Source organism: Drosophila busckii, chromosome 2L (assembly GCF_011750605.1).
Source record: "Drosophila busckii strain San Diego stock center, stock number 13000-0081.31 chromosome 2L, ASM1175060v1, whole genome shotgun sequence".
NCBI classification, from domain to species: domain Eukaryota; kingdom Metazoa; phylum Arthropoda; class Insecta; order Diptera; family Drosophilidae; genus Drosophila; species Drosophila busckii.
The window spans coordinates 9,619,522-9,641,009 of record NC_046604.1 but is presented as its reverse complement, the minus strand read 5'-3'; the positions used below and the strand labels follow the sequence as shown (position 1 = coordinate 9,641,009).

Genomic DNA, 21,488 nt, shown 5'->3' with positions numbered 1-21,488 from the left:
AACGTTTCGGCTAAATGTGGCGCGATCAAAATTCTGTCGAATCCATAAATATGTTTTTCACAGCGCGCGTATCAATCTGCTATCATCTTTAATTGTAAATCAAGTCGCATTATCAATTATCAATCGGCTCTGATACCCATTGAAGCTGAAGTGAATAAAAGCGCAAGTAATTGTCCAAGCTACAACAGTTTCTAACGAAAGTCTCAAGATGTTCAAGCCTTGCATTCTCTTCGCCATTGTGCTCCTCGCCAGTGCCACTTCAGCTCAGCAGAAGGACGCTGATGGTTGGACCGTAGTTGCCCAGCGCAGCACTGGCAACTTGAACTTCTATCGCAACTGGGCGGACTACAAGGCGGGTTTCTCTGATCAGGCCGAGGAGTTCTTCATTGGCTTGGAGAACCTGCATCAAATGACTTCCAGCGAGCCTCATGAGTTGTCCATTGTGCTCGAAGACTTTGACGGACAGACTCGTACGGCGAATTATGCTGAGTTCTTGATAAACGGCGAGGATGATGGCTACCGTCTAGCGGTTCTGACCAATTACACTGGCGATGCCGGCAACTCCTTGTATTGGCACAGACGCATGCGCTTCACCACATATGATCGTAAAAATGATGGATCTATGGCCATGTATAACTGTGCAGATATTGCAATGGGTGGTTGGTGGTACGACAACTGCTCCTACAGCAATCTGTTTGGCCTCTATATGAATGGTGAGCTCGAGACTCGCAACGCACGCAAGGGAATGTACTGGGAAATGTTCCGTGGTATTCAATACTCGCTTAAGTCCATGAAGATGATGGTGCGCCCTGCTGCTGCTAAGTAAATTTGTGTAACTAACATTTAGTTTCTTAAATGAGCAATAAAGAACATTAAACAAAAATTAACAATAATTCACTCAGTTTTCTTGCCAATTACAATAATTAAATTAATTAATATCATACATGCACATATAAACACAGCAAAGTTGAGCATATCTAGTAGTTAATTTTTTTTTAAAGTAGTCTTAGTAACCTTAAAATAGAATCCGGAAGCTAAACTTAAAGAGCAAACAATTAATTACATTTTGCAATTTTAAAAAAGCTTAGGATTTTATTCATAGAATGCTAAAAAGACAGGCAACTCTTTATTTATGAAAATATTTCTTATTAATGAGACAATTTTTAAATTTATAATATCGTTAAATTTCAGGATATTTGAAATTCTTCAAAAAGAGTAACGTAATTTATTCAGTAAAAAGTCAACTTCGTCTATTTGTATGCCTTTTATGTATGCACAAATCTCCAACTGGGTCTATTCAGTCAGTTACCTTTGTCTGAATCGAGCCTCCTCATAATCTTGTTATTCATAAAAAAATGTTCACTGTGGCGCTCAAAGTCTGAAGAGTCCGCATTTCGTATCAGATCCGCGATTACGAGCTCATGTGTGATTCAGAACATCCGGTATACTTGTCTTTGATTGTAAATCAAATCGTATTATCTATTATCAATCAAGTTTGATTAATTAATACCCATTTAATGCTGTTTGCCTGGTGGTGAATAAACGCGCAAGTAACTTTCAGTAGCCAATGGAACTTGAAAAATGATCTAGGCCTGCATTTTGTTTGTTAATGTGCTCTTATTGAATGCTGTATTAGTTGAAGGGAAATAATTAGAATAGGCAGAAGTAAGTTTATATATACGTATCTTTTTTTTAACAGATGTAACTCCCGAATGTCTACAAAAACTAATGGGCTTATCAACATGACGTGCTTTAGTAACATTTATTAAAACTACTAATCGATAATTAAACTTGGAATTTAACTTAAAGAGGCACGGCAGTAGCACAATAGATTAGAAAATCTACCAACCTATCAGCATAATATAATTTGAATTTCTTGTTAAACGTTAAAAGATTAGATGCGATAAATATCAAAGAAATTGTTGCTTTCTGAGTAGGTTCAGTTGCTGATAAGAATAAATAAATGAATAAATTAATTTGGAATAACCCATTGTATAAACAAAAGGACATTCGAAAAAGCTTTTGCCTTATCATCAATGTGATAAGAAAACAAAGATAGCGAATACAATAAAAGTTAAGGTTAACTCCAAAATGTTGTTATTCTATTTCGAATTTTTCACTTGAAAACATAGCGAGCTAAGCAAATGAAGATTTTATATCTGCTGCTGGTGCTAGGCCTTGGCTACCACGCTAGTGCCAAGGCATCCAAGACTATCTGTGCTGCAGCGGATCGTCTGCGCTTGCCCATAGCCTGTGGCAATGGAACGGATGGCAATAGCACGACGGAGAGATGGATTGGTGTACTTAATCGCACTGATGGGAATTTGAATTTCTATCGCGATTGGCAGGAGTACAAGTTGGGTTTTGGAGATCTGAGCAATGAGTTCTTTATTGGCTTGGAGAGCTTGCATAATATGACGGCTAATCAGACACACGAGCTTTTAATAAATCTGCAGGACTTCAATGGCAGCAGCAGATATGCGCACTACGATAATTTCAAAGTTGGCAATGAAAATAGCTCGTATACTTTGGAATCTTTGGGTAATTACACTGGCAATGCTGGTGATTCGTTGGTCTATCACTTGGGCATGAAGTTCACCACTTATGATCGGGATAACGACAGATCTGAGCATAATTGTGCGGTTGAGCGTATGGGTGCTTGGTGGTACAATTGGTGCAATAACAGGTAATTGGCAATGCTAGCTGCTCTTCAAGCTCGTTTTTATCACCACTTTTTGATTGCAGCAATCTGTTTGGCATGTACCTGAAGAGCGACTATAACGCCACAATTGGCGTACGTGGCATCACCTGGTGGGACTGGCGCGGACCGTATTATTCCTATAAGAAGGTGCAAATGTTGGTGCGTCCCCGACTAACTTGGAACTGACGCTACTCACCGTTATAAATCAATTTGGCAGCTGCAGTTGTCGCTAAAAATTATAAGAGCATTTTACATTCTTTTTTTTTTGCATAATAAATTTCAGTACGCTGTTGTGGCGTATTATTGTATTTATGTATATTTTAATGCAGTTTTTTCTTCAATAATTTTTAAAATGTATATCCTGTTTTTTTTGTTTGCTTTTTGTTGTTTTTTAAAACTATGCTTGTAAAATTGTTAAACACTTCGTTTTTATCGCTTAGCAAAAATGCTATATTTACGCAAAAACATTCTAAAATGCATTATGTATATTAATTATATTTCTCTTGTCTATAGTTTATCATTTCGACTATTTGGTGTTGGAATAACATTTTTTTGAACAATTGCAACTGAGGCGGCTCAAAAGCGTTTGCGTTTGTTGAGCATCAAACAGGCTAAAAAATGAAATACAATTGACACACAAAATGAAAAGAGAACCAATCAATTTTTTATAAATAATTAACAATACGTAACGAACTGATGAAATTAAAACACAAAACGGCTTTCAACTATTTACTCACGTTCTGTTTTCTTTTTTATTTTTGTTTTTTTTTGCTTACATTTAAAAAAAAGGTATTTGTTTTTTACGCATTAATTTGTTGTTTTTGTTTGCTTAGCAGCATTATCCTCATCGTTACCTTTATCATGCTCAACTTAATCAATGATCTTAGTAATCGTAATTACAATATTAAATTTAAATAAGATCAGCTGAAGTGTTTTAGCTTAACTCTCACGTACTTCTTTCTCTTTTTTTTTTTGTATTTTTTTTGTTTGCTTCATAGTTTTGTTTTTAACACGCGTTTTGATAATAAACGCATTTTGTAATGAATTAAATCGGTGTGCTAAATGTTTACAATTAAAAGTATTTAGTGCACATGGGGGAGGCTGCGCGCTTTATACAGGATGCTAGTGCAGAGGCGAGTGCTCGATTTTTATTAATTTTAAAGGGTAAGTCTAAGTTTAACATGCGCTTGAAAATTGCACGCTAAGCGATTTAGGAAAAGTTATTTTTTTGTTTTTTTTTTGCAGAGAATGAATACAATCTTAGTTTCGCTTTTCCCTCACTTTTTGTTGTTTAGGAAAGTAAGTCTAAAAACTCGAAAAGCATAAAAAAAGAAATAAAACATTTATATATAATATATATATATAAAAAAAGCATATGTTTTTACATGCATTTTGCTCTCAAACAAGTATTTTCTCTTTAAACATACTTCATTTTGTAATTCCTTTACACTTATGCTTAGCTTGGATTCGCTGCTTCTGGTCACATGAACTTGCGCTTTGCTCTGCCCACAGCTGTTTTTACTTTCATTTTGAAACATGGATTTCGGTATATGGGGATGTGTGTGTGTGTGCTATGTGATTATGAGTATATTGTATGCTACTGTAACTAAGTTTTTGTTTTTGTGTGGTTTATTATAGGCAATGAATTCAACTGCTGGGAGTGGGGGGTTTATTTCTCACGCGCGCTCTCTCTCTCTCTTTCCCTTTATCTCTTTCTCTATTTAACAGCCGGCCGGCACATCCGCAACGCAACCGAAAGCGCTCTGCAACATTCAATTCAGCTCCTTGTCTTCTAAGTACTTGTATTCAAAGGTGAATCCCTCCTTCTTGCGCTGACTCCATTTCTCATAATCAAAGTAGATGTACGTACCCTGCAAAGTAAAGCGAAAATATACATTAATAACTTTAGGAAATGATAAAATTAAACAAACACGATAAGATAATAAATATTACTATAAATAACAGTTACTGGTAGTCTTTGTAGTGAGTTAACTATTGAACTAGCAAAGCGCAACACTATGAGAGCTGCTTTAAGTTTAATAATAATTATTGCGCTTTGCGCCACAAGCTTATCACAACCGTATCCTTCAAGCTGTCCCTGGGCAGGCATCTATACGCTACAAGTGCCTGGGGTGTCAGCCTTTCCAGCCCTGTGCGATGTTAGCTTAGCTGGGGATGGCTGGCTGGTGATTGCACGCCGCTTTGATGGCCACGAGAACTTCTACCGCAATTGGACGCAATATGAAGCGGGCTTTGGTGAGCTTACAGGCGAATTCTTTATCGGTCTGGATAGGTTACATGCCATAACAGCCAGTCAGCCGCATGAGCTATATGTCTATCTGGAAGACTTTGAAGGTGGCTCACGTTATGCGCATTATGACGACTTCTTAATAGGCAATGCCACAGAGCTGTACAACATGCAGGCATTGGGAGCCTATTCGGGTGATGCGGGAGATTCCCTGCGTTATCAGGAGCATATGAATTTTACAACATATGATAAGGATCATAGCACTGGAAAACGCAAGTGTGGCATTTTAAGATTGGGTGCTTGGTGGTATAATGATTGTGCACACAGGTAGGCTCAACAAGCATATTTTCTTTTGCCTTTAACTAACATGCGATAACTATTCAAAACAGCAATCTATTTGGCTTGTACTTGGGCGGTGACTATGCCATGGATTTTGACTACAAGGGCATGTTTTGGATTGACTGGCGCGGCACAGAATATTCGTATAAGAGCATACAAATGATGGTTCGACCAAAGCGTCACTGCTCCAAGCTTTAAAATACAATTTCATTTAATTTACCTGTTCGTAGTCATCGTTGATAATTTTGGGCTCCTCGTGTCGTTGAAACCACATCATATATTTGGTGTGAAATCGCCAGCTCTGCTTTTTGAGCGCCTTGGCGGCCAAATATTGCGCTTTGGAGCCCTCCATGTAGTAGAATACAAAGAAAAGCGTCTCCGTAGAGAGTCGCTGATAAAATTCAACGGTATCATATATGGGCAGCTGTGACTGTAAAGCAAAAATAAATATAAATATTAGTATTACATATATTTTTGGATATATATATATACATATATATATCAGCTCAGCTAACCTGTGGAAAGTGCGCTGGTGTTTGCACCGGCGAACGATGGAAATACGTTTGCAGCTTTTCGGTGTCGACTGGCTGTGGCAGGTGATAAAATGCGGCCTCCATCATTTGGAATTGCACTTGATGCTCCTTTTGCAGTGGCGTAGGCCCCAGCGGCGTTACGCCCAGCAGCGGCGGTATATGCGCCTCTGTTGTTGCCATTTGCTGTTGTTGTTGCTGCTGCTGCTGTACAAGCGTTTTAGCATTGTTGCCAACAGCATTGCCGTTGCCGCTGTTTGGCTGACCAGCAGCGCTAGCTAGATTCATAAGTCCACTACCCGTTGTGGGTCCATTGGTAGTGGCAGCAACAATAGTGCCAATGGCTGCAACAGCTGCTGCTGCTGCAGCAGCGTTTTGTTGCTGCTGCTGTTGCGCTGCAACTGCTGCGACTGCTGCTGCTTGTAGTTGCTGTTGATTGGCAGTTGTGTCATTGCTGAAATGCTGTTGCAGCAACGATTGCTGTGCGGCTTGTTGCTGCTGCTGCTGCTGTTGTTGTTGCTGCTGCTGTCTTGTATCAATGTTGCTAGGCGACTGCTGTTGTTGCTGCTGCTGCTGCGGCTGCTGGTTAAGAGCATTAGGTTCGATCACAGATCGATTAATGGCTTCCTGTGCCATCGTTTTTAATGAAATCGCTTCAACGGCACTGCTGCTGCTGTTACTGCTATTACTGCCGCTGTTGCTGCCGCTGCTCAGCGACGCTGGCAGCCCTAAAATACATTGAGGATACAATATATATATATATATAGAAGAAACGTAATACTTAATTCTAATGCGTCTGACTTTTATACAAATAAGACTTTAAAGTACTTCAAGCTACCCCGTTTGCTAAATCAAAGTCAGTGAAAAGAAAGAAAATATTTAAATACCATTTTGGATGTGTGAGGAATTCGTTTGAAGATTGGTTAGTTGCGCCGACTGCTGCTGCTGCTGAGCCTGTGGACTCGCGCTTACAATGGATGCCACTGTGGGCGCTGCTGCCTGCTGTTGCTGCAGCACCGTACCATTTTCCAGTAGTGCTGCAATTATACATTATTAAAATAAAAACAATTTTTGTCTGTTTAAAATGTAGGAAGCTAATTACATGTGTTGTGTTTAGCCACCGCCGCAAATGCAATTGTTGGTGTCGCTTGAATCACAGATTGGCCCTGAATGTTGTTGCTCACTGCTGCAGCTCCCGTTGCTGTTGCTGTTGATGTTGATGTGACCGCCGCAGCTGTTGCAGTTACTGCATTAGGCGTTGGGGCATGTGGCTGCACGGCAGGATTGTGACCACTGGCAACAGCAATATTACTGCTGCTACTGCTACTGCTATTCGTTAACTGTGACCCACTTGCGGTCGCCAATACAGAGGCGGCCGTTGGCAGCTGCTGTTGATTTTTGCTGGGCGTTGAGCTAACAATCTTATTGACTTGAGCTGCAAATGACAGTTGTTAGACAAAAATGTTTGGTTTTATATTTCAATAGCGTGCTTACTATCACTACCAGCGGGTGCCTTAGCTGTCGCACGCACTGGCGTTGGCTTGATAAGCGGCGGAGGTTGTTGCTGCAATTAAGAAGAAAAGACCATAGATTAAGATTAAAGCTGCATTCGGAAAGCACAACGCACTTTTACTTTTGCATTGCTTTCGGTGCTTTTGGTGCGCTTTTCGCCACCCGTTGTTGCCTCCGTAGATGTTGTCGCTGTGGAGGATGTAGCGCTGGTATCACTTGCATAGCCCACATTGTTTCCATTCGATTGTTGCGCCACCGCCTGTGCCGCTGCTGCTGCCACTGCAGCTGCCTGCAAATGTTGGAATTGGCTTGCGCTGGCCGCGCTTGTGCCACTACTGGCGCTGCTACTGCTTGTTGCCTGCCGATGGTTGTTGGAGAGCCGCCTGGCAGCACCTGCTGCACTGTGACTGGTGATTGGGATGGACTGCCGCCGGAGGTGACGCTGCTAGGCGAACCGCTCGTTTCGTTGCTATTGTTGCTATCCGTTGTGGCCGTGCCACTGAGCTCCACCTCATCCAGGCCTATGATATCATCGTAGATGAACTCGTTCTCCTCAAAGTCCGGATCTTGCGATGATTCAATATAATATTCGACATCATCTTTAATTTTGTTAACCTGATCCGCCTCGACGCCGTCGTTGTCAAGCAATCGCAGCAGCGTTTCAAGTTTGGTTATATGGAATTTATGACGATCCAGCTTAGTGCGCAAATCATCCATGCGCTCCTGCTTGTCACGGTCCAGGCGCTTCTTTTTGCCCGCCAGCAGCGATTCAATCTCACTCTCGCACTGATCAATTTGTATCTGCAGTGTGCTTATTGAGCTGGTTAACCAATTTCGCGCATGATCTTTTATTCTCTGCGCAGGATCCATTTTTTGTGCCGCCCCTAGTCCCTCCTTGGAATACGCTTTTGTTTTTGTTTCTCGCTCCACTACTTTGAAACGTTCCATTTGCTGTTCGGCACAAAATAAACATGCTTAATAATTTTCTTTAAAACAAGAGGGGACACACAAATGCGCTTTACCGTTTCAATGAGCCTTCGATTCTCTAGCAGTGCACTCTTATCTTTGATCTCAGCGGATGCAATCCATGATTTGATTTGATCACGTAATCGCTGCAGTTTCTTAATTTCCTTTTTAAGGTCTGCCTCGTACTTTTCCTGCAGATGCTTTTGCTGCAATTGTGCCACAAAAATTAATTAATTCATTATACATCAAGTCGACAACATTCTATTTTGTTGCCTACCTTTTGGTTGGTATTTGTTGCATTGTGTACCTTCTTCCATATATCCTCAAACGTTTCCACGCCCTCCGCTACCTTTTTTAAACATCGATCAATCTCGCCTGTCAAAAAAAAAGAGCGCACAATGTTAATGTTTACAGCATCAAATATATACATATACAAAGTGCACATTGTAAAACACACAAACAGGTGCACAGTTTATATATGTGGTGAAAATATTTTGCTTACCTTGCAATTTTCTCGTCGCAGCCATGGCTATGTGTGCTCTTGTGGTTTCTGCTGGCGCAAATAGTCAGACATAGTCCGCTGTGAGCTGTTGCGATTGCTTAGTTATATCACCGCCGAGCTGAAAAGCGCTTAGACAGGAATCTGCTAAGGCAATGGCAATGGCGTACGGCGTCTGCATAAAGAAACAAAACGGATCAATGCTAAACTTTTACATTAATTGCGCACACACACACGCACAACATCGCGCCTAGCGTAGCTTTGTGCTTGTGCTGCGGCACTTTTGTCGGTTTCGGCGCCAGAAATGCGTCCATAACTTATGGAGTCACAATAACGGCGGCAGACAATGCTAGCCGCTACGATACGTATATATTTACCTTAAGTTCCAAGTTGCTTTCCAGCAATAATGAGTGTCGCTCTTTTCCTTGCTTTCAGCCTATGATGTGTGTGCCTGTGTATGTGTTTTGCGCGAATGTATGTGGATGTGTGTGTGTGATACCTTCGGGCCGTCCGAGATTTCGATTTTTTTGGCTTAGCCTTTTTGGGCAAACGCAACGTGGCAGCTATGCTGGAGCTTCTTTTATGTCGCTGGGTAGAGCATCAAATGTGTGTGTTCGGTCTTAATGAATACATAGATTTATGCAATTTATACATTTAAATAAATACGCTTAAAGATTTTTCGCTTGCTTTTTGTTCGCTTCCTCTTCTTCGCACATTCCAAGATGGCGTCTAGCTAAGAGTTATCGAATACGAATGATAATATATCGGTCACAACGAATGTTAAGCAAATTTTCTACCCCATCAGGGCTGGTTTACTAACAAATACCGGTCCAGCTCTAGCATTCAATTCAAATTGTGTGCGCCAATTTGAATCTGGTAGTCTTAAAACAAAATGGCAATTCAATTTTTAAAATGCTTGTTATATTTAGATTTTCTTAGGGCGCTTTGTGCATATTGCAAAGAGAAAAAAATATAGGTATGCACATATAGATTGAGTAACTCTTAAATTCGTTTCTACATTAAAGCGGCAGCGTACGCAATGCGATCGCTAGCAATTCATTTAATTACATATATATAATTTCTGCTTTTTTCGAGTCGAATAAGTTGCGGTTACCTTATTATAAGTATAGTTGTGCTGCCTATCACATGCGTTGTATGCGTTCTCCTGTCCTACCGGGAGCACTAAGTGTTAGTTGCTTGCCTATCGAAACCAATATCTAATCATATTTCAAATTAACTCCAGCTGGGTGTTGCTGATGCTGCTCCAGCAGTTGATCTGCGGATTCAGAGTCCGATAAATTAGCGGACACCTGATAGGCTGGCATTGTCATGCAGTTTCTTATAAAGCTACACACACATTGGACATACTGTGCTGGATATTTGGTGTAAATTTTTACATGCTCAGCATCTTCAAAGCAAACAGAAGATACATTAATGCCTTGATCTCGTCGCAGACGTATGAACTTCTCCACATCTCTATACGGTATGACCACATCGCCTTTAGAGTAGAGAAACAGCTGCGGATATTTATTTGTTTCGTTCTTTAGCTCACAGAATGGACTCGCATGCACTGGCGTCGAATTGAAAAACAAACTCTTAAAGGCCACAAAAGTTTCCTAAAAAGTAAACCGCCAAATCTTAATGTCAATTTTTCTGCTATTTAGGCTACATTAACTTACTTCCACAAACCAAACAATGCTTAGAGTCAGTGTAATTGCCAATGCTGTGAGGCAATTGCATCGCTTCTCTCTACCGTAAATGGCTGTGATGGCACGATAGAGACCCAGCATACGTCGTTCTCCTGGCGCAGAGTCAAAGATCACACCACGCACCTGCAGCGGCGACTTATGCTTTTTAACGGCCAAGTTGATGTGCTGATAAAGGTATGCACCACCGTTGGAGAAAATATGGAATATCAATGGATGCGCATCAAAGTTCATATCCTGTATAAGCTTTAGAATTTTCTCGCCAATAGGAACCATTTCACTGCGCTTCCAAAACAATGTATCCACCGGTGCCGTATAACGCACCGTTATGAGACTAGTGAGGGGTAATTAAATTAACAATATTCACTAATATTGCCGTATTTTGCTTACCCACGCTCCTCATAGATCTTTGAATACTTCATTAAATAACGATCCTGACAGCCCGCCCAGCCCAGCAGCATTACAATCGGCACATTGTTTTGCTCCTCATTGGTATTAATAAGCGAAAAATCATTGTCCGCTGCTGGCTTTGGAAATTTTATAAAATACTCCAGCGCATCCTCTCGCTCCAGTTCTCGATCTTCTAATGGACGTTTAGTTTGTTGTGGTTGCTGTTGTTGCGGCAGCTGCTGCTGTTGGTTAGAGCTTGTGTTTGCCAAGCCACCATACGGACTAATAACATTCGCTGTCAGGCCGTATGGATGCGTTGACGACGACGACGGCGACGACATTTTGGCATTCAAAATTCTGTGGCTTTGAAACTCACTTTTCAATTATTAGAAAATTTTGTGTTAAATTTTTCAATTTTGGTTTTGTTGTTAGTTTTCAATTTTTGCCTGGTTACGCAAAAACTTACTAGACCGGATGTGCTTGTTGTTACGTTTTTTGTTGACAACCGTTGCTGTTAATGTTTGCTATTGATTTTGTGGCACTGCCACCGTTAATCGCTTAACGTTTCTTTATTTTTTGCTTGGTTGGTTGTTAATTAAAAGTGTCGAAAGCTTTTACCGTTCATTGATTTGTCACCGAGTTGACCTTCTGGGCCAGGCTACTCGGCAACTCTCGGCGCGCACACAAGCCAAATGCCAGTTGATGTTTCCTGCTGAACATGCCGCATTCCAATGCGGCAACATGAAGTTCCAGCCGCAGCAGCTGGCTGTTGTTCTATGATACTGAGCTCATGATGGACATGCGCATTGCTATTAGAGGTGGAGAACAATCGATTGCACTATCGACATTATCGATGGTTGGGCGCTATCGAGCCACCATCGATGGCAGCAGACACGCTCGATAGTGGCCCTAAAATACTACTAACATATTTTTAGTTAATTTTGCTAACTAAAATACTAGGTCGCTGATTGCTATCGACTATGTGAATAAAATTGTAATCGAATGCTTGGCGCTGCTTTTAAAAACCACGCGAATGAATATTGTTATTAACCGATGACAGTTCACAATTTAAAAATATTTATTCATAAATCAAATTTATTTTAAATTAATTCAACTATATTATAAAAAGCAAATTAGATTTTACAATTGGAAAATTTAGAAATTCAGTACATTTGTGTTTATATTTATTGAAATTTGACTATAGTGTGCGTTACAATTCATCACGTGTGTCCTCCGAATAGTCTGAATCGTTTTCCGCTGAAAACAAAGTACAGAAATGACATTTCAGATAATTGTTAAAACTAAAACACAGAAAATACTGCTTATGCTTATTCACAGAATAAAATTAAAGCTGTGGTTCCCCACTTCAGCAATGATTCCAATTAGGCTTATAATGATTTCATAATTAAATCCTCTAATTGCTTTGTATCAATTTCAGGCTTTTGAGCGCCTTGCGGTGTTGTATTTAACCAGTATTCGGATGCAGCTATGTAGATAGCCACCGCACCGCCGACAATGTATGCGATATTTGTGGAGCTTTGAAAGATGACGCAAGTGGCCACACACATTCCAAAGTAGGTAAGAAATCGTGTGATGTTAACGTATGAATCGCGCTGCTGAGATGACACATCTTTGCAACGATGTGAATAAAATTGATAAATCTTTACACATTAATTAAATAACCAGCCACTTACCTTGACACTTGCCATCCTTCAGCTGATAGCCATCGGCACATTTTCTACACATGTCTGGACCATCGCCGTCACAGCCATCACACGAGCGGTCGCACTCCAGACAGCTAAAGGAGCCCTCATTGTTAACACAAAACTGCTGCGGCTTGCAGGCACGTTTCTGTTCCAGGCACTCATTAATGTCTATACAGCCGTTTTCAGTGTCCATGAGCCAGCCATCCTTGCATTTACGGCAGCTCTTTGGTCCTGCGGCTGAGCAGCCGCCGTCTCCACAAGCGGCATGACACTGCGTGCAGAGCAGTTTGTTAGCATCGCGAAAGGATTCATAATACTGTTCGGCACACTCATTGCAATTGAGACCGGCATAGCTACTGTCACACAAACAACTGCCATTACCTTTACGTGTACCAGCGCCTTTGCATTTGCCTGCATTTAACAAACATTTATTAACAATTGATACGCTGCATAAATATGATGTCCTCACCATTGCCATTGCATTCAGTGCATGGCTTGCAGTTGGGGCCGTAGCTATTTGGCGGACAGCAAACCGCAAGCTGCTTTACACATAGCCAGGCATGAAAATCTGGCTCTTCGTCCTGCTTATGTATGAACCAGTCTTCAATTAACGACTCATGGTCATTGCTTTGGGAGTGGCAGTGATCTTGTCCTCGTTTCACATCCGTGCAGAGCTGCTCCTGTATCTCAACGAAGCGCACTTCACTGTTCTTATACGAGCGCAGCTTCTCCTGCTCCCAGGCTGCGTCGCCGCCGGCATGTTTTCCGCGTTTGGTTTTCTCAAATGCCACATTAAATGAATCCACTAACACTGTGCATGCCTTGCATGGTGGCAGCTTGGCACTACGTTCTTTTTGAACTTTTGGATCGTCAACAGCAAGTGCAATTGATAAAAGTGTCAGTAAAAAAGCTGAATTTAATAACATATTCGACTATTTGCTTAAAGTATACGTGTATATTTAATTGGGGTTGTAAAAAGAACAGAACAGTTACCCAGCTGAGACTGTCAAGGTATTTTAAAGTACCTGTGTGATTTTCGTTTGAATGATACTTGCTAGTTTGCTGCCCGCTAAACTTAAATTGCAATAAAATGATTATAACAAACAAACTTTTATTATAGCTACATATCTACTTTTAAAAATATATATAGTGTCTGCTACCATTTAATATTTAACGCCGTGTTTAGCTTTTCTACGGCATGATAACTAGTATGCAGTAACTCCATGGCCTTTTCACTATTAGCACCGTCCAAAAAGTCTCCATATATATACTTTGTATGCTCATTTTCTGGATTAGATCGGGGTAGTTGCATATATAACGTTTCCAATTGTTGGGTTAGCTCGCGAACATGTTGCCCCGTTATGGGACGCACCTGCGCGCCGCCATTAATGCAGCCGGATGGACAAGCCATGACTTCAACAAAGTTATAACTTGCTTTTCCCCGCTTCAGTTTTTGCACTAGATTTTGTATATTGCGAAATCCATTGGCTATTGCGAACTTGAGCACCGTTTGACCATCTTTTTCAAGGCTCATTTCACTAAAGTCACGATTACGCAGCGGCTTGAACTGCAGAATGTCCGGAGTGTTTTCGTTAAAAAGTTCCTTGGCGGCGTATTTGAATATATGCTCAGCATAACCGCCAGACATGGTTTCTTCATGTGCCCACACCATTCTTTCGGGCGGTGCATCGGTCCAGGGCCAATCCAACTTTGTGGGTTCGTATTGTTGCAGCGTTTTCTCTTCCGTCTGTAGCATTTGCTCGAGCTCAACTGTAGAACAATGTATAAAATAAAAAAGAGTTTAATTACGTTTTGAGTTGAGCTTACTGGATGTTATGACACAGTCCACATCTCTTGATGCATTTGCTTCGCTATAAAAATCTTCACGTGAAGCCTCAAGCTTTTTGTCATAACAGGGCATGACTGTGACATGGTAAATCTTCGAACCAGGCACGCCAAGTTTGTCAGCCAGCAACTGTTTAACCAGCACGCCCATAATCTGCTGTGGTGAGCGTGTGGTTGCAATATGCGGCAATATAAAGCTGCCATGTGTCTTTTCAGCATAACACACCCAGCCTGGACAGGATGAGCTCAACATGGTGAGCCCTGCATTCTCGCGGTACCGCTGGACAAACTCTTCGCGGCACTCGAGTAGCGCCAAGTCATCAGCGATTTTGGTGCAGACTACATAATCGGCGCCCAATTTTCGCAAATAACCGGCCAAATGACACGCCGTCTCCTCCACATCCAATTGATAGCGTTGTGTTAGACTCAACAGTGGCTGCATAGAAATGGTAAACACAATAACACGCGCCTGTTCCTTTCCATTGTCACCTGTTGCCTTCAATGCTTGGTTTTCGTTTAGCACTCGGATCAGCTCCTCCTGACTTTGTTGTGTTATTAACACACCTTCGGCAGATGTTATGCATCCAGAGCAAGCCAGGCAATCTTGCAAGGTGATTTCTACTTTTTGTAGCTTTTGCTTGCCGATCTGTGAAATAAAATTGTTAATTACTATTGTATTCATATAAGCAGCCGCTTACCTCCGACTCCTCGTAGTAGCCATCTGCTTGGATAGTAATTTTCGATCCAGTCTTAGACTTGGTCTTATCTATCGTGACGGGTTTTATGCATTCCTGAGTAAATAAGTAAAATTTGATAATTGCTTAGGCCACCATCACGTTTTTTGACTTACTTGTGAAGGCGTAATAAAGTCGTCTAGATCTGTAAGCTGCAGCGCCCCACTAAAGCGCGACATAGCTAATTTTTTTAACTTAATATCGAGGCTTTAAAAAATAATATTACTATTTCGCCACTGCACATATGAGTTTTCAGCACACTGTCATCGTAATCAAAGTTTTTTGTGCTGCTTGACAATTTTTAATACATAGAAAATACTAAATTACAAAATTACTGACTTAAATTAGGATACATATATTCGATACACATGCGATAACCACTTGTTAAGAGTAACCTATCGTCAGGCCTTTGAGTCAACTTGAACACGGATCTCTCGCTCTAACTTCGCGTTTTCACTCGCACGCGGAAACCAACAATAACAAAAATGAGACCATTTTTCAACAACAAGTAATTTGAGAGAAAAAAATCTTTTCTTTGTAGAAGTTTCGCGTGCTTGTGTTTTATTTGCGCGTCAATAAAATGGGGCGACGAGGTATGTGCGTCACTGCGACGCCAAAAAAGGTAAGCACATTGAATTGAAAAAAATTGCTGGTTGCTAAATAAGTAAAGTTCTGCACGTTTTTAGGTGATGCAGCACGGCGAGTTTATAGATCGCATTAGAAAAACGCTGTACTATGGAGGCGTGGATACAACAGAGGCCGAGATGGGCACCGCCATTTCCATGCCATTTGCTGAATACGCTGCAGATTTGTTTTCAGAGCCACATCGCGGACACTCGCTTCATCGTTTGTCAAGCATAGCAGCTGGCAAAACACAAGCCACGCCTTGCTCGCTTATAATGGCACTAATCTACTTGGATCGCCTAAACATAATCGATCCAGGGTATGGCTGCAGAATCACGCCACAGGAACTATTTGTCGTTTCATTGGTAAGTGCAAAAGACCTGTTGATTGATAAGCTACCTTTATAAGTATGTGTATGCATTTGTATACACACATACACACAAACCAAAGCTTGCTTTTCTAGAAATGCAGATAAGCGAGCGCATACTATTTGTATGCATGTCTATCACTAAAAATATGTACATATGTACATATATGATTAATATATAATATATATCAAACGCATGCCAGCATTTTTTATATAATGAAATGCATGTATTTATAGCCTTATTACGCTTACATGTCAGGGCAGTGACGTCACGTGTTACTCAGCAACTTGTTTTCTTTTGCAGATGATATCAACAAAATTTTATACCGGTCACGATGAGGCTTTCTACCTGGAAGATTGGGCCAAGGAAGGAAACATGAGCGAGGATAAACTAAAGCAAATGGAACTCGAGTTTCTGACAGCCATTGTGAGTTGCAACAATAAAGCACATGTATTATTTGCTTATTAAAAAATTATTATTGCAGGACTGGAATATATACATATCGAACGAGCAGTTCTTCAACAAGCTGAACACTGTGGAAAGGACGCTGGCACTACGTGAGGGATTGCGACGTGGTTGGCTGACGTACAGTGAACTTGTGCAATTGTTGCCCAGTTTTACGCTTATGCGCTTTTTGCTCAATAATCTAACCGTACTGGCTATTAGCTATGCAGCAAGCGTTTTTACAATAGCTGGTGCATTCTTTATTGCTAGCCAGGTGCCAGGCACGATCTGGCATCGTCGTGTGGACACAACAGCAACTGTGACGACCCAGAGCAACTCGTTGACATTCAAAGCCATGCAGCTCTCATTTTTAGTTGCCGTTACGTCTGCTTCAAGTACAGGCACCGCTAGTGTCTTATTAGTGGTAACCATTGGCGTCGCCAACGAGTTGCTCTGGGTCGTCACAGTTGCTGTGACGACCCAGAGCAACTCGTTGGCGACGCCAATGGTTACCACTAATAAGACACTAGCGGTGCCTGTACTTGAAGCAGACGTAACGGCAACTAAAAATGAGAGCTGCATGGCTTTGAATGTGGAGGAAGAACTGCTCAAACTGGAGCAACAATTTTGCGCCGAGGCAAGACTGAATGAACTGCAGAGCAGACAACGCCTGGAACCATTGACACAGCACAACAAGAATTATCGCAAGACATCTACGTACGCACATAAGGACAATACAAAGCATTGGCTCAACATGAAGGCCGAGTTTAGTGATGCCAGCGACAAACGGAATGCTCTAATCTTTGGCCACAAACAGCACAACTGGGAACCTGCGCAGAAGAAGCACAACTGGAATCAGACACAGAATACATCAGTATTTTGGCAATTGATCACTGACGCCATGTCACAGCCATCGCTGTTGGTGCGCTGGCCGGAGCTGTGGCCCAAATTGATCTGAGCAATGAAGGAGCGCATATTTAAAAATATTTTTATCTAACCCTCACAAGGGCAAAATACGAATGTAAATAACTTTAATTCGATTTTCAAATTTGAATTTGCAATTACATACATAAACTTACATATATTTTTTCAAAAGCGATACTAATAAAATATGCAGTGTACTAAAAATCAAATGCCTTTTTATTATTACAATTAGAACTTCTTGAAAAGATCTAACAAATTATTAACTTACCTGTCGGTGCAGTCAACCACCAATCATTCATGTGCTGTATGGCGCCGTTCTTGTCCTTAGGATTATTATCCTTGTCGTAGGTAGAAAAGTATCAGCATCGCCATCATAGTTTAACAGCTTTTGCTGCTATAAAATTCGTTGCCACTGCTGATCATAAAATCATCGCGCATATCTATGTTACTTTGTCCGTCGAAATCTTTTAGATTAACATATAGCTCATGCGTCTGACAGACGGTAATTGCATGTAGTTTCTCCGAGCATATGAAAAATACACCATTAAGTAGACCAGCAAATGCCTGTATTTTGAAGATTTTTCAGTTCAATCGCGCCACTCAAATACAGCCCAAAGAGATTACTAAAAGCTAATAAATTTACTTGCTAAAAAGTTTCTGCTGTATTCTTACCTTGTATGACAATTGTTGTACCACCAGGCACCGTATGTACCAATTGCACAAAGCGATTCAGTGCTATCCTTATCAAATGTTGCGAATTTCTTGCCGAGATGCTCCCTTAGTGAATCGCCAGCATCGCCAGAATAATTGCCCAACTTTTGCAATGCAAAATCCGTATTTGCTGAGCCGATTAAAAAATTATCGTAGCGTGCATATTTACTGTTGCCTTCGAAATCTTCCAGATATATATACAACATATGCGGATGAATGGGGGTTATGGCATGCAGCTTCTCCAAGCCAATGAAAAAGTCTTCATTTAGATTACCAAAGCCGCCCTTGTAAACATCCTATTTACGAAAGAAGGACACAATGCCGTCATGGCGTTGTGCAATCACCAGCCAACTAGGTTTATCCACAGAAGAGTCACAAAACATTTCGAAAGGTGGTAGATTTTGATACTTGGTTGTGATCTTAAAACATCCATTTCAAGCTGGACACTTGAAGGGATATACACGCGTTTGCACAGCTGTAATGTTGCTGTAGCTAACTTCCTTTAAGCATTTTAATTCTTCCGTTTCCACTTTAGTGGAGCAGTGGGTCACAAATTTCACTGGTAAGAGGATAAAGGCTAGTCTCATCTTTGGTTAATGCAAACTGTTGCAATTTCCTCATATGTCGTGGTTTTTATCACTCTTGCTAACGTAGCTTATAGGCATGCGAATTAGAAATTATAAACAAGCGTACAGTTGGCCTGTCATGCGAAGTAAAATGATTCTAAATACATTACAATAATATTTTAATTTGGTTTATATTATTTTATAAGCTTTCCAATTTTCGACCTTTCAACTTAATCTTGGTAGTATTTAGGTCGCACCATCATCTGCATAAACTTATAGGAGTATTCTTTACCACGCCACAAATACCAAGTGATGCCAGAAGCTGATAACTTTTCAGAAACCTCGCCATTGAGATACATGCCAAAAAGGTTGCTATATTAAAAGAAAATCAATTAATTTGTTTCGATTAAAAAGTCGTTTTTAATATTACCTGTCAGTACAGCCACCGATCGTACCATACCAATAGGCTCCCATTCTGCGAGGGGAACAATCTTGCGCAGAATAATCCATATCGAATGTGGAGAATTTGTGGCCTTCATGCCACCTCAGCGCATCATTAGCATCGCCAGAGTAAGTTCCCAACTTTTGCAATTGATAACCTTGCTTTTCTGAACTGATTATAAAATCATCGTAGCGTGCATATCGACTTTGACCATCGAAATCTTGCAGATACACATATAGCTCATGTTGTTGACTAGAAACTATGGACTGTAGTTTATCCAAGCCAATGAAGAATTCGCCACTTAGATCTCCAAAGCCTTCCTTGTACAGAGTCCAGTTGCGAAAGAAGTTCACACTGCCATCAAAACGACGCGCAACTACTAACCAACCAGGTCCATTCAAAGTAGAATCACACAACACTTTGAATGGTGGCAAGTTAGGATATTGGGTGGTTATCGTGAAGATACCTTCCCAAGCGGGACAACTAGAGGGGTATCCACGCTGAGAATCATTTATTCTCGACGACTGATGAAGGAGTTCGATCGAAACTTCAGGGTTGTGCAAGTTTAACCCCCCTAGACCTTTTGGATCTTGTGGAAGAGCATGACTGTTGGCCACAAAAGCAACTGCTAGGATGTATAATGCTAGTCTCATTTTTAGCTTTGGACAAAATAATAGTAACTGTTTGGTTTCCGGTACACACTATGGCTTTTATACTTTTCGGTTGATACCAATCTTTAGACCTCTGATTGTATCAGATAAGCATTTGAAGTAAAACGTAATAAAGTCACTATAAATATTGTGATATTAGACAAGTATTTCTCATTTACTGCGTAATAAATAAATAACTACATTATTTATTTAATTTTAACCAGGTGTCTCTTTCTGAGAATCATCAAGTTTTTTTTTAATATGATTAATTTCAGTTGAGTGTTTATCATTTTGTTTTCATGTCTATTTTGATTTTGAGCCTTTTGTAGCTACAAGTACATTTATTGTTTGTCAGTTATTTAAGTGCAGACAGTTATTTTATTTCTATACATAGCGTAATAAGCTACAACACTCACACACATTTAACATTTTTTTTTTAGTCGCAGAATAAGTATATTTTGACCATTGTACATGAGTGTGTAATTTTTGATAGGTGGCCTTAAGGCTTAACTAGTGTCTAACTGCACTGCAGTTGAGAGAAAGAGAGGAGATTTCACTGATGAGTAAGGTCAGGTCATAAAGCGCCTATATAACAAGATATATAGAGATGGCGAGAGGATTGCCAAATTACTCAATGATGCGCAGCACTGTTTTTTGCTAGATTCCAATAATATGGCTTATAGGCGAAGCGAACAGAACTTGCTGTGTGTATCTAAAACTACTAAAAGTTACAAATACAAAATTATAAACTGAATGAAGAATGTTAATAGTTCTGTACCATATGTATATATAAACTATGAAAAGTTTAATAATAGCTTCGTTCAGGTGGAACAATACAAGAAAATAAACTAAATTAATTCCGAAATATTCTATAAAAAATATTCTATTAGAACATTTTGATATACAATAAAAGTGTATATTGTATAGCATAATATACAAAATTTTTGTAAATTAATGATTTGAAGAAGACTACAGAGTCTATCTACGCTACCGTCTGCAATTATAAATTAAATAAATGCTTACTAAGAGCCCGACTAAATATATCACGCCACTTTTACTTATGAGGTGTTAGGCCAAGTTAGAATTAAACTTTTTTCTACTGTTTTAAATTTAAAATTCACACTGCTATCAAAACGACGTGCAACTACTAACCAACCAGGTCCATTCAAAGTAGAATCACACAACACTTTGAATGGTGGCAAGTTAGGATATTGGGTGGTTATCGTGAAGATACCTTCCCAAACGGGCAAATAGGGATATGTACGTTGAGGATCATTTGATCTCGAAGATTGCTGAAGAACTTCAATCGGGGCTTTCGGGTTACTCAAGTTAAAATTCTCGAGACCTTTGGCTCTGTGGTATAGCCCGACAGTTGTAGGAAGTTAGCTTTCAATAGAATAATTTACATTTTCCATTATGTTCGGTGACTTTTATACTCCTTGCTGGATACCAATCTTTGAGGCATGTCATTGTATCAGCTGATAAACTGAAAGGAATGAAAGACAACTATAAATCTTGTGATATTAGATAAGTGTATCTCAGTTGATTCTTCGTAGAATAATAACAAAATAATAATGTTTGTT

At 40.3% G+C, this 21,488-nt stretch overlaps 8 protein-coding genes across 11 annotated transcripts; 3 read left to right on the top strand and 5 right to left on the bottom strand.

Moving 5' to 3' along the window:
- Positions 1-208: 208 nt before the first annotated feature.
- Positions 209-826, top strand: LOC108596085 (angiopoietin-related protein 6-like). The gene has a single exon (XM_017981506.1). The coding sequence runs from the start codon at positions 209-211 to the stop codon at positions 824-826; it is 618 nt and encodes a 205-aa protein (XP_017836995.1).
- A 1,279-nt stretch (positions 827-2,105) lies between these two features.
- LOC108604221 (ficolin-1-like) lies at positions 2,106-2,943 on the top strand. Its single transcript, XM_017993589.1, has 2 exons — positions 2,106-2,686; positions 2,746-2,943. Exons 1-2 carry the CDS (start codon positions 2,145-2,147, stop codon positions 2,885-2,887), a joined length of 684 nt encoding a protein of 227 aa, XP_017849078.1. The 5' UTR covers positions 2,106-2,144; the 3' UTR covers positions 2,888-2,943.
- Positions 2,944-4,419: 1,476 nt separating this feature from the next.
- Positions 4,420-9,524, bottom strand: LOC108608568 (CCR4-NOT transcription complex subunit 3). Its single transcript, XM_033294314.1, has 12 exons — positions 9,173-9,524; positions 8,799-8,970; positions 8,574-8,671; positions 8,353-8,502; positions 7,724-8,281; positions 7,446-7,688; positions 7,313-7,382; positions 6,921-7,253; positions 6,706-6,855; positions 5,804-6,546; positions 5,509-5,718; positions 4,420-4,572 (listed from the first exon to the last, which is right to left on the bottom strand). The coding sequence occupies exons 2-12, from the start codon at positions 8,821-8,823 to the stop codon at positions 4,474-4,476; spliced, it is 2,679 nt and encodes an 892-aa protein (XP_033150205.1). The 5' UTR covers positions 8,824-8,970; positions 9,173-9,524; the 3' UTR covers positions 4,420-4,473.
- A 170-nt stretch (positions 9,525-9,694) lies between these two features.
- On the bottom strand, positions 9,695-11,651 carry LOC108598119 (transmembrane protein 53). Of its 2 annotated transcripts, XM_017984746.2 has the most exons (4): positions 10,892-11,651; positions 10,475-10,835; positions 10,164-10,411; positions 9,695-10,105 (listed from the first exon to the last, which is right to left on the bottom strand). In XM_017984746.2, exons 1-4 carry the CDS (start codon positions 11,230-11,232, stop codon positions 10,024-10,026), a joined length of 1,032 nt encoding a protein of 343 aa, XP_017840235.1. In that variant the 5' UTR covers positions 11,233-11,651; the 3' UTR covers positions 9,695-10,023. The 2 variants fall into 2 exon arrangements, with proteins under 2 accessions (XP_017840235.1, XP_017840228.1); XM_017984739.2 differs by having other exon boundaries at positions 9,695-10,411; positions 10,892-11,650.
- A 410-nt stretch (positions 11,652-12,061) lies between these two features.
- On the bottom strand, positions 12,062-13,569 carry LOC108601137 (cysteine-rich with EGF-like domain protein 2). 3 transcript variants are annotated; one of them, XR_001915215.1, is made up of 4 exons: positions 13,067-13,569; positions 12,586-13,008; positions 12,228-12,521; positions 12,068-12,148 (listed from the first exon to the last, which is right to left on the bottom strand). XR_001915215.1 is itself a non-coding variant. In XM_017989079.1 (3 exons), exons 1-3 carry the CDS (start codon positions 13,521-13,523, stop codon positions 12,102-12,104), a joined length of 927 nt encoding a protein of 308 aa, XP_017844568.1. In that variant the 5' UTR covers positions 13,524-13,568; the 3' UTR covers positions 12,062-12,101. The 3 variants fall into 3 exon arrangements, 2 of the variants coding, with proteins under 2 accessions (XP_017844568.1, XP_017844556.1); XM_017989079.1 differs by lacking the exon at positions 12,228-12,521 and having other exon boundaries at positions 12,062-12,148; positions 13,067-13,568; XM_017989067.1 differs by having other exon boundaries at positions 12,070-12,521.
- Positions 13,570-13,722: 153 nt separating this feature from the next.
- On the bottom strand, positions 13,723-15,452 carry LOC108594261 (probable cytosolic Fe-S cluster assembly factor GJ13047). Its single transcript, XM_017979386.2, has 4 exons — positions 15,293-15,452; positions 15,141-15,233; positions 14,425-15,088; positions 13,723-14,367 (listed from the first exon to the last, which is right to left on the bottom strand). The coding sequence occupies exons 1-4, from the start codon at positions 15,353-15,355 to the stop codon at positions 13,754-13,756; spliced, it is 1,434 nt and encodes a 477-aa protein (XP_017834875.2). The 5' UTR covers positions 15,356-15,452; the 3' UTR covers positions 13,723-13,753.
- Positions 15,453-15,530: 78 nt separating this feature from the next.
- Positions 15,531-17,706, top strand: LOC108594262 (protein CNPPD1). Its single transcript, XM_033294462.1, has 5 exons — positions 15,531-15,798; positions 15,863-16,165; positions 16,472-16,594; positions 16,653-16,939; positions 17,093-17,706. The coding sequence occupies exons 1-5, from the start codon at positions 15,757-15,759 to the stop codon at positions 17,568-17,570; spliced, it is 1,233 nt and encodes a 410-aa protein (XP_033150353.1). The 5' UTR covers positions 15,531-15,756; the 3' UTR covers positions 17,571-17,706.
- A 1,337-nt stretch (positions 17,707-19,043) lies between these two features.
- Positions 19,044-20,039, bottom strand: LOC108596077 (microfibril-associated glycoprotein 4). Its single transcript, XM_017981495.1, has 2 exons — positions 19,244-20,039; positions 19,044-19,185 (listed from the first exon to the last, which is right to left on the bottom strand). The coding sequence occupies exons 1-2, from the start codon at positions 19,906-19,908 to the stop codon at positions 19,044-19,046; spliced, it is 807 nt and encodes a 268-aa protein (XP_017836984.1). The 5' UTR covers positions 19,909-20,039.
- Positions 20,040-21,488: the final 1,449 nt, after the last annotated feature.